We start from the raw sequence: 11,767 nt of genomic DNA, 5'->3' as shown, positions 1-11,767 counted from the left end.
GTAGAGGCATTGACCACTTATCACGCTGTCTGGACTAGCCTCGTCGACGCTAGCAACACGCCCCATCATGCTCATACAAAGATTTTGACAAGAACTTCATTGTGGATGGCCATATCACATTTCAACAGGTAACTAGGTGGTACAGCAGCGAGATGTTCATATCAACTTTGGTTGACTTTGACTATTTGTCCAATCACTAACCTCACCATGGGCCGCCGAGCTAAGTACCTCACATCGGAAGAAAAACTAGCAGCTGCTCGTCAACATACGGAATCATATTTACAGTCAAAACGGTAGGTATCATTCAGTGACTTGTTATTGCAACGTTGTTGATATGTTTGGCAGAGGCAAGATCATTCGACAGGCTCAGAATGCTCGTGCCTACGCCAAACGTCATGGTCGACGCGGACCTCATACAACTCCTAGGGCCCTGCACAACCCTCTACCGTCTTCAATCTCACAGTTTGCCAATCCTCCTCTTCCCAAATCATTTCTCTTTCACCAATCGCTCCATGGTTCTGACTTGATCGATGTTTCGGATCTCTCCCAGTGGGATAAAGCCCCGCCTTACAATTCTCTGCCTCCACCCGACTCACCCGAAGAACAGCGTTTTACACAGAATCTCTTTGACGTGATGCACGGACATAATTTGCGTGTGGATAGGGAATCTCGCGCTCATCGTCAAGCTGTGTATGATGCAGGAGGGGCGTCTGAAGTTTTGGAGGAGCTTCGAGACGCACAGAAGAGGTTGCTTGCAGGCTGGGATGACCTGAATGCTCGTATCGCTAACAACCTACAGGTATGTGGAAGACACAAGCTTATGGCTGAGTGCTACCGCCATGGTGTCGCGCGGAGGATCTTAACTTACCAGAGGGAGGTTGATTTGCTAGTTACTGGGCAGAATCCATATTGTCTTAGTCCATAATACCTGTTATTGTACTACTCTACTTCGAATCATGCCTGTAAACTGGTAATGCAAGAACCATAGTCCGCAGATAGTATCGTAGATCGTCCATGTCCTGCTCTCGTACTCCTGTAATATGTTTGCCGCGTACAATAGCAAAAATTGTCGCCAAAACCCATACACCACAGTCGAAATCATTGTTCTGAAGACGTTGGACCTAAAACAACACGAAGTGGTCGGCAAAGTTGTGAAAAATGGAGGATGAAACTCACGTTCAAAGGTCGAGCAACCCAGCCTTCAAGGTCAATATTAACACGATATTCGTGTTGGCGCGCAATAGCAAGGAACCGAACAATTAATCTCATTATATCCTTTCATTAAGATCCGATCAGTCAAACGCAAACGCATGATTTAAATTGAACCCACTTCGACGTCCTTTTGCCAAGGCTGCCTGTCACCTAGGCTATCAAAAAGATGAAGTTCTTTTGTGGACAGCCGGATGACACATAGCACCCAGTGCCCAATGCCCGACGGACGATGAATAGGAAGTACCCATATATCCTTTTCCCAATAACGAACCCATGATGTATTGCGCCAAATGACATTGTCTGGCGCATTGTAACGAATACGGGGAAGATCGTGGGTTGAGAGGATGGCGCATTGTGCACCCGATGTCCTGAGTTGAGAGTGCCAGAGAAGTATGGCACAACTGTTGATGCATACATCATTCAGGCGTGCTGTAGGAGAACTAAGGAAACCGATGTCCCTAGGGTCAAATATCTGATACGGGATTCCATCCGAGCTAGGTTGTACTCGGGAGACAATTTTGCCTGATATGAGAATGCCGCGCTCACGCAATGGAACATTAAAATCATCCGCAAGAAGATTCTAGTATGATACATCAGTGCCGTATTCCTGACAGTAAATGTCAACCCACCTCAGGAAGTTCCCAATGAATGACGGCAGTAGCTTCGCGCACATGATCAGTTGAGTCATCATCATCATCATCCCACTCTACCGTGCCTATCTGACCCTCCAGAACGTCAGCAAGCGCTGTTTGTTCAGAATCAATGGGAGGAGGATGGTCAGGATCAGCAATGGAAAATTCATCCCCACCCTCGAGATCTGGCACTGCAGGTATGCCAGCATTGATGGCAAGAAGTGTCGTGCTGCGCGAGGTTCCCGAGAGGGTGGTAGCTACCTCCAGTGCATTGTTGACTAGGCTAGCGAAGCATGCCGGAGAAGCTAAGGAATTGGACCATCGAGATTGAAGTCGGACAAAATTAGCATGCCGTTGCTGTAATGGGACAGCAAACGGTTCATCTAAGTTAGATTACACATCAGCAAAAAGTTGCTAGAAGAATAGAATCCACTCCCTTTCTGGCAACCGAAGAGCGAGTTCGAGCGCTGCCAGCTCATCACCAAAGAAACGACAAAGATTATCAGCCTCAATGCTGAGGCGGATATGTTCTTCTTCACATCGATCCCGTTTGAGGAGTGCACGTATACCGTCCCTGATGCGTGAGTCCTCCAACCATCGGGGAACTTCTCCTACCGATGGTGTAATCCATACATCTTCCATTAATTTAGGGTCGTTGCGTAGTTCCGTAAGTTTCGTTGGAAGAGGGGAAGGCAGGGGAATCCCCCAACTCGGTTCGTAAAGGGAAGCTAACCGTTCACAGTAGGAGTTGAATTTTCGAATAGCGGTCATGAGGGCAGGTTGGCGCTTTGCTATAGCTTTGCGCGTATGCTGATGGAGCTTAGTGCCTGTAGGTAATTAAACAAAGTATACCACTGTAATTAACAATGGGGTTCGAACTCACCTAGAGCTTGTTGGGCGCCTCCAACGGCGCGGTCAAGTTTGTCCCACTCGAAGAAGCTTGCAACGGCACGTTTGCGAACATTAATTTTGAGGTCCCGCGCCATTAAAAGGGTACGAACAAAATCAAGATTGACCCCTTGAAGTTCAGGGAACCGATCATGAACGTTTAGAGATGAGTAAAGAGCCTCAACTTTGTCCATTAGCCGACTATGTCCCCTCTCCAGGCTCAGCAGAGCTTCGAATGTATCGTCAGAGGCCGATTCTTTTTCTAGCATTACTCTGGTAGTCTGTAGTGCTCTGTCCGATGCATCGAGATCTGCCTGGAGGGCCAACACGGTGTCCAGCTCTTTCTTGAGGCGAGATGGAGCGTCTTGGAGGACCGTTTATCAATACTAATGCACTATAATAAAATGAACTCACGAGCACGTATGGATAACTGTGAATGCCGTTGGTGGGACCACTGAGACCGTAACTCGTCGATAGGGATTTCGCATCGGTCTAGTACATCTTGTGCTGCAGACCCTTGTTCTTTGATGCCACGTCTAAGGCGACGTTTGATCCAATCACCGAGATCAGCGCGCATTTCGGACCCTATGGCTGCGGCTTGCCGATCAATCAGCCAGAGGCGACGTTGACGCTAAAGAAGGTTTCGCGTGAATAGGGTTATAATGAAATTGAGGCGGGACGCACGGAAGAGGTCCTCTCAATACCAATCAGGCGAACAAAGCGCGACCAAAGACGCTCGGTCCCCTTCCCCGTCGGACAGGCCAAGCCAACGCACATTCGTGGGTTATAAATGAGCTGACATGCCCACTCATGGCCGTAGGCATGCATTGCAGTCGTCGCAAAACGAAGTCGTGTGGTGATACTTTCAGGAAGGATATCATACTGGAGAGGTGTGAGCGAGCAATCTAAACGTTAGTGATAGCATACTTTTGCGAGGGATCGCGCCAGAACACATCCAACGTCATATAAAGCAACAACTGTTGCCTGGTGCGGGAGTAATGAAAACAAGTGTTGGAGGAGGGCTACAGAGTATTTCTGTTGTTCTCCAGGAGAATCGATGTTAGCGAAAAACAACGGGATATCATGGCGACAAATTAATGCCATAATACCTGTGTCATCGAAGTTATCCATCGCGGTCTTCTGCTTCTTGCCGTCAGCAGCCTCATAAGAAGTTTCACATTGGTCCACAGCCTCGTCAGGGATGAGGGAAGCATAAGTTCTTGGAGGATGCTTATGTAGGGCGTCTATCCGGCGGCCGATACCATCAACGAAGGTTTTTGGGATAAAGTATGTAGGGTCATAGAAGGGTGGACAATCGCCAGCTGCGCGTCGGTGGCGGTGATGGAAATTCCCATCCGTTGCAACATGAATATCGCCTCCATCGTCTGGGGATCTACCATAAAGTATGCCCCCGAAACAAGCAGGGCATCTTTGAACCAGAAGGGGCGCGCATCGACCTGGATGTAGGGTAGGAGAATGAATTTCAGGGACGTCAGATGTTGCTTGCAAGGTCATGATGCGGTCCCGGCTTTGTTGGAGAAGGGTCTCGAGTTGTTGTTCGACTTGGACTTGCAGTATGTCAAACCACTGGACAGCATAGCCGAGACCTCTGCGAAACGGGTCCTGGATAAGTCCGCCCTTCCAAAGCATGTTAGTAGTAATTTAAATACACAATTGAAACTTACTTGTGCGTCTGTCATCTGAAATCCCCGTCGAGAATAATGAGTCTTTAATGCTGATGCGAGAGCATTAATTGCATCACATGAACGCTCAAACAATGTGCGATAGAATGAAAGTAGATCCACAGACACAGCCATCCGAGGCTGTGATGGAGCGGTTGGGAATAGACCATGGTGGACCAGAACCTGCGGGAGACTGGAGCACGCGCAACTTAGTACATCTATAGATTCAAATCCTACACAAATGTCAACGCACACCTCCGAGTCTTTGTTGCATAATGATAGGCTTACGATCGAAGAATAAACAAACCAATGTGGTCTGTTTGGGTGAGCACGACGTTGTCTCACATGCAGATATGACTGGGCGGATGATCTCTAGAGTTTTGCCCTGGGTTCGTCCGAAATAGCGAAGTAAATGGTTGACGAGGGTTGGCACAAGTGCCGTCCAGGAATAATACAGTGAGTTGGTTGATTTATCTGGCAAATCCGTCGTTTGACTGGCGTGTCAATTGCCGGGGTGTCAAGACTTGGAGGTTCTAACATTCCGACGTCCTCGGAGTGAAGTGGGTGGGCATCATCAATGTTTATGTGTTGGGCGGTATCATTGCAGTCCCCAGCGTGAGCAAGGTCAGCAGAAAGTACTTGTGGGTCTGATTTTTTCACCTCGCGGCTTCATAAGTTGCTGCATTTCAGCTAGAAGTCGGCGACGCTTCGCCTCCGCACCCGGTATCTTGATCAATGTTTGTGTTTTCCGTTTGTCTCGAGCTTTCCTCGGGCTCACAAAGTGGTGGCCTAGCCCTGAAGATGTGAGCTGAGATTTGCGAGTGGGATGAGGTGTGGAGGACGACATTGTGGAGATAAGAGAAGGACATACCAGTATGAAGAAGTATCAACAAGGCTCCAACGCTAAGTTTGTGGAAAGCACGTGAGGGATGCGCTGGAGGTATGGGTCATATTTCTAGAGGTCTGCGAGAGGTGTCGTGAGAGGGTTTTTAGGTATTTTAGAGGCGCGAAGGGGTTCTGGGAGGGTGGAGCTAGAGGGACGCGAGGGAAGCGAGGTGGGCTAGGAGTAAGTGTTATTAATAGATGGGGGGAGGGTGGGTCTCAGAGACCACTTTCCCATAACATAGAAACCGGGTCTCTTGGACCCTTTATAGGCACCGAGAACTGATGCCTGAGGTGCATGGGCAGTGGGACACGAGGTCCTACAGAACAAGCATTTCCATCGCCGTTGTTTCCGAAATGTGATAATGAGCGCGCGGTTCTCCATCAATATTAACTGTGAGAAGTTCACAAGCTAGGCAATGACGGTCAGGCACATACGTGAGGGAAGTAGAAGATCTTCGAAGACGCACACACTTCGAACCACGCACAGCGTCCAGCCGTTGATTCGTCGAAGCCCGACTACTTACTCGATGATGATCCAGAAATCTACCGCAATCCAAATCGCAAACTGTTGGTCAAGTCTGCTTGATATCAACAAGCACGCATCACGGCGGGCTTCTTTTGGATAAACCTCTCCTACTGGTGCGCAAGGTCTCTATAGGATGCGAAACATAAAATCGACGTTATTGATGGGGCAACTACATGAACGAGATAACAATGGGCGTCCATGTGCGATGGCTCTATTGACGACCATCCGTGTGATAGGCAGTTACACAGCAGACAAAAATAAAGAAGCGGGTCCACCGTGTGGGGTTCTCGGTGATGATAGCGGGTTGTGACGGCGTGCCTGGTCCACCCGATGTGGTAGTACTATTAACAGGAGCAGGAGGTCTTGTGGAGGGCGAGGCGGCGGTAAGTTGAGCTGTGGATGTTGATACCTGGGCTTGGCCTTGAGTTTGAGCTTGGCCTTGCTGCTGTTGTGCTGGTTAAGCCTTGCCACTAGCGGGTCGCGGCCGCGGAGCAACATACAAAGCCTGCACATAAATTGTGGGACTTCAGATATTTTGAAACACAGCTCAAGCAAGACTTACTTGTTTGTCCCGAACTGCAGGAACCTCGACAAGATGAGTATCACAAGGAGAGGTGGTTGTCTGCTGCTGGAGTTGGATTTGAGTATCACAAGGAGAGGTGGTTGTCTGCTGCTGGAGTTGGATTACTTCACCGTGAGAGCGGAAGAAGAGTGAGGCTGGGCTATGCCTGGCTGTCACCTTCCTGGGATAATGTTTTGGAATACTGTCCTTTAACGCTTAGTGTATATCCATCATCAAGCGATTTCTTCAGGTATCGTGTCGATTCTTCTCACCTATAATTATTGGTGTATGCCCATCGCACTGAGATGCAGGAAGTCGGAACGGGTTGGGGCTTAAAGCTTAAACTTCAAGCCTGTATATTGTAGATGGCGACATACTCACAAGGTTCTTAAGTAACTTTCACCACGAAGATATGATGTCGAGTTCGACGAGGTGGCATTGATAAAAGATTGTGAGTAGGAAGATGGGCATTTAGTCTTGCGCACATGAGATCTTGTTCTCTCCCAAAAATACTGCCCCGGACGTAACCCCAGCCTTTCCTTGTCTCCCGTTATCAGAGTCAGACCACGAATAAAAAAAACAAGTGTTCTCTCTTTTGGCCCCTCCGTTCGATTTCACCAACACGCCCATTGGTATTGCGCATGTTTTCACGTGGCTGACTGAACGTTCGATATTAGGATATAATCATGCTTGTGAGCATTGGGCAATGGACCGCTCATTTGAATTTTCAATGGTTGAAGTCTGCAGGGACAAAGGTTGACAACGCAAAACAGAACGTTGATGACTCACAGTGCCATACGCGCGCGCATGACGCGCACGTGATCGACGCGACCACCATGTAGAATACCATAAAAGTCCAATAAAATACATAATCAAGAAGGAACGACCGTCTTCCTTCTACATGGTCTGACTAAGGTAGACTAAATAAAACAGGACGGACTATCGTAAGAATGTTCACAATCTCTTCTAGATTAGGCACTCGTAAAACAGAACTGCAGACGTGGAGACAACGGAGAAGGCTAGTTTACAGGATAGTTCTGACGTCAACTCAAGTGCAAGGAGGTCATGTAAAAACTAACTGAAAAGTGATCTTTAAATGGACGTGATTGATGCAGGAGCGAAAGACTACACCGAATATGAAGACCTGTCCTCAGGCTGTATCTTCATCGACGACCATCAGTATACTGAGCAGATGCACAGCAGACAGAAAGCACGAGATGGGCCAACACCGAGAAGATTCGTGATTTCACGGTTGGTGCACCTGGTTTGGTAGTATTAGGGTCAGGAGCAGGGGGTGCTGTGGACGTCGAGGATGCGGTAGGCTGAGTCTGTGATGCCAATGCTTGAGCTAGGCGATGAGGTTGTTGCTGCTGCGCCTTATCTTGTTCTGGACCCCGAGCGACAAACAACGCCTGTATAGATATCATTGGACTTTGGACACAGGAAATATACCCAAAGAAAACCATACTTGTTTGTCCCGTACTGCAGGTACTTCGACAGCAGGAGGACTGCGACGAGGGAAGAGGGTTCGCTTTTGCCGTTGATGGAGTTCGGTTGCTTCACCATCATTCTTAGAGCTACGAAAGGGGGACAAGAGATGACCAAGGAGTGCACGTGAACTCCAGAACGGTGAAACAGTGTGGGCGTCCAGAGGAATGAGTATGAGTTCCACGCGTCGTGGACTCGGAAGACTGATAATATGGAGGTGAGAATGATTCATCGAAATTCCGATAGACGCACACGAACGCTGTCACGGGCATCATCAAAAAAGCCTCGCGCTAGTCTATGGGCAACGTTGAGGCGGGCTGGACGTCGCGTAGCATCGGTCTAAGATGTCGAAATTATACTAGCTGAAAAGGTAGAGGAACAAGCCACGCACATCCATTAAGAACTTTCCAGCCATGCCCTGCATGGGGGACATTAGCGTCATTTTGCCGGAGATGCATGATACGCTACATACTTTCTTTTTGAGGATCATCTAGAGCGGATATTGTGAGCAAGATAAAGTGGGTGATCGGTGTCTGTGTACACTCACAGACAAGATGTTTCCAAGACCAGCCTCACGGAGAATAGTGTGAATGTCCCACACATACGCATTTTGGTCATGACAACCGGTGACCAGCAACTTTCCATCAGCGGAAAGAGATGCGCTTGACACAACATCTTCGTGCTCGAGGGCTGGTCCGACAGCGAGGTTCGTGTCGAGATTCCAGAGACGCACTGTTTTATCCTGGGATGTACTTGCGAGGAGGCACTCGTTCGGGAACAAGGAGAGGGTATTGATAACATTTTTGTGACCTTCTAGAAGGGCAATCTGTTGTCAAGTGGCGGTGTCGAATATCCTGATCGAGCCATGGTGTAATCCGGAGATAAGTTTCTTTTCGTCCAAAGTCCAGATCAAGCTGAAAACTTGATCGCGCTCCTCTTCGCATTCATGTGTGAAGATCGCCTCGCCTGTTTTTGCATTCCAGATTCTGATTGCAATATGATCGTCGTATCCACCCGTTGCAAATTTTGTCGTGTCAGGTGAGTAGGTCACCACCGTGACAGACTCGTGCCCGGTCTCCATTGGACCTACGGTTTTCTTGGTCTCGACATCCCAAACTCTTGCTAGGCGGCCGTCGGCGGGTCCGACTGCCACTCGCTCGCCGTCTGTACTCCAGCACACTGACCGCACATTTTCCCGGTGTCCTGTCCATTTGACGATAACCTTTCCCGGTGTCTCGACATCTAACAATCTTCCAGACAACGCTATGGCCCACATCGATGATACCAGTTCATACATCTCATCCTCCTCATATTCATATTCCCACTCAATCTCCTCATTCTCTTCGTCTCGCCGTCATCTCCTATCTATGTGCCGTTCTGAAGGTCCCATAATCGAAGCGAGCCGTCCCTTAAACAAGTGATGATCCGCCGTCCATCGTGCAAGTGTGCAACACCTTCTAACAAGCTGGTATGGCCTCGCATTGTCTGGCAAGGCGTGACCGCTGGTGTATGTTGTTTCTCACTGATCGACCTAGACATGTTGGTGCTTCGGGTCTCAGTCCAGCAGATCGTGAACGATGTATTAGCCCATAGGAAGCTTTGAATTGAGACAATTTATCCAGAAAGCCAGAAATTCCTTGTCAGTGACGAGCTATCATCTTCCTTCAGCTCTTGTCAGCAAGAGCACGATGCACTCTGACGAGAAAAACTGCTTAGATGATTTCGGTCCTAACACAGGCTTCAAGGACTATGCTTTCAGGAGTTGCTGCAGTGTTCTTTAAGAAGTGTGAGTCGTGTGATCAGTTTGCCTAGCAGACGAGCCAAGAGTATCATTCACAAGGGGCTCCCTTCAGATGAACTCAGCGCTTTCAATGACCACTCAGAGGCACAGGCTGGGACAGTGGGTTATCTGGTTTGGAGTTGGGAATTAATGCGCCTATTTTATATCGAGGTGCATCACATGCGTTAACGCTATGATACCTTGTATTCATTTGACAGGTTATGTGCTGCGTGGATAAAACGCTCAGCAGACGCTATGTACAATGTACATATTCTTGTATCATTCCCAGGACCGACTTGATTGACAGGGCACTGCCGTGTATCTATTTTCAAACCAATGTGTTCCTTAGCACATGTGCAGGGCAGGGCGATATCCTTGTGCATCACTTAATAGTCAATTCCGCTGTGAGTACTTGACAGTCTTCCCAAAATGCCATATTCTCAATCCGCCGTGCACATATCTATAGCATATAAATAGGACACTGTCGGCATGGCTGTGATGGGTGTAATGTCATAATGTCCTCACATTTCAGTAACTCTGCAGCGTTGATGATATTATCATGGCTCAGGACAGCGACATCGCTGGTTTGCCGTTTCACTTTCGCCTTTGAGCAGGGTTACCTCTGCTGAGGATGGTATGTATAAGGGACTGGTGTCACATCGACTTAGCGCCAAATATTTCGTCCTTACCCTCGATGCCATTACACCGCATTATTGGTGCTTGTTGCGACTTAAGACGAACGTACAGTTTACAAGAATTTTTATGTAGTCTGCTCTGGTTAATTCACACAATACTTTGTTTCGTGACTTCGAGTCTCCACAATTGCTACATATCAAAGTGTCAAGTCGGAGACAACTATGAAACTAATACAAGTATTAAACACTCCTTTTAATGAACGACGGACATGGAAATAATCAGAAGCGATCTCTTAAATTGGATAGGTATTGGGGTATTGATGTGCTAGCGAAAGAAATTTACAATATAATAAGTATTACTAGAAAGAATGAAATATGAGCATAAACTACTCATCCATGTACCGTGTTTTTATTGACGACCATCAATGGGTTCAGCAGATACACAACAGGCAGAAAACAAGAAACGAGTCCACCATGTTGGCTTCCTGATGACTAGAGCGGCTTCTGAGTGTGTGCCTACTGCACCTGACGTGATAGTACTGCCAGCAGGAGGTTGTTTCGAGGTGGCGGCAGACCGGGAGTGTGATGGCAACGCCGGGGCTGTCGCCGTGTCCCAATGTAGTTCTGGCTGCGGAGCAACAAAAAATGCCTTCAGAGATGATTCGACTTCGACATTCGGAAACACAACTTAATAAGTACATACCTGTTTGTCTCTGACTGCAGCAACTTCATTAGAACTAGGATCACAGCGAGGGATGGTAGATGGTTTAGTGTGATGCTGGATGTCGATTTTGTCTGGCTGAGAGCGACTGAAGGACAACGAAATGTGATCAAGGAGTGCACGTGGACTCCCCGAAGGTGTGAGAGGGCGGTGACCAGAGAAACGAGCATGGATATCGCGTGTCACAGACGACTGAAATATAAAAGTGAGAATAAAACTACTAGATTGAAATGCTGATAGGCGCACATGAACACCGTCTCGCGCGTCATCAAAAAAACTCCGTGGTGGTTGAAGAGTGTCCTTGAGCTGGTCTGGAAATCGTCGAGCATCGGACTGGATTTTGGACTTGCATTAACATCTACCAGAAAGGTTGAAAACATGTCACATACATCTATTAACGACTTCCCGACTGCGACCTGCGAGCAGGATATTAGCGTGGTCTTCACCAAAGAGTAATAGGACGCTATAAACCTTCTTTTCGTGTCTATCTCGCAATTTCTAAGAGCGGACATCATCAGGAAGATAGAGTGGGTGATTGTTTTCACTCACATCGGGATGATACAAGAGTTCTTGAAGGCCTGCTTCTTTGAGAATTGCATGGGTATCCCACATGTACGCGCTTTTGTCCCAGCAACCAGTGACTAGCAACTTTCCATCAGCGGAAAAGGCTGCGCATCCCACGCGATTATCGTGCGGGAGGGGTTGACCGACTGGGAGGTTGGTGCCGAGATTCCACAGACGCGCTGTTTCGTCGCA

The 11,767-nt window shown here is 48.1% G+C and overlaps 1 protein-coding gene across 1 annotated transcript; it reads right to left on the bottom strand.

Annotated features, from left to right (window-relative positions):
* Window positions 1–7,224: 7,224 nt before the first annotated feature.
* Window positions 7,225–8,311, bottom strand: DFJ58DRAFT_201082 (uncharacterized protein). The gene is made up of 4 exons (XM_041379202.1): window positions 8,267–8,311; window positions 8,134–8,214; window positions 7,856–8,078; window positions 7,225–7,799 (listed from the first exon to the last, which is right to left on the bottom strand). The coding sequence occupies exons 2-4, from the start codon at window positions 8,148–8,150 to the stop codon at window positions 7,551–7,553; spliced, it is 489 nt and encodes a 162-aa protein (XP_041236529.1). The 5' UTR covers window positions 8,151–8,214; window positions 8,267–8,311; the 3' UTR covers window positions 7,225–7,550.
* Window positions 8,312–11,767: the final 3,456 nt, after the last annotated feature.

Source organism: Suillus subalutaceus, assembly GCF_016647625.1.
Source record: "Suillus subalutaceus strain FC151 chromosome Unknown DFJ58scaffold_217, whole genome shotgun sequence".
Classification (NCBI taxonomy): Eukaryota; Fungi; Basidiomycota; class Agaricomycetes; order Boletales; family Suillaceae; genus Suillus; species Suillus subalutaceus.
This window is presented reverse-complemented; position numbering and strand designations above follow the sequence as displayed.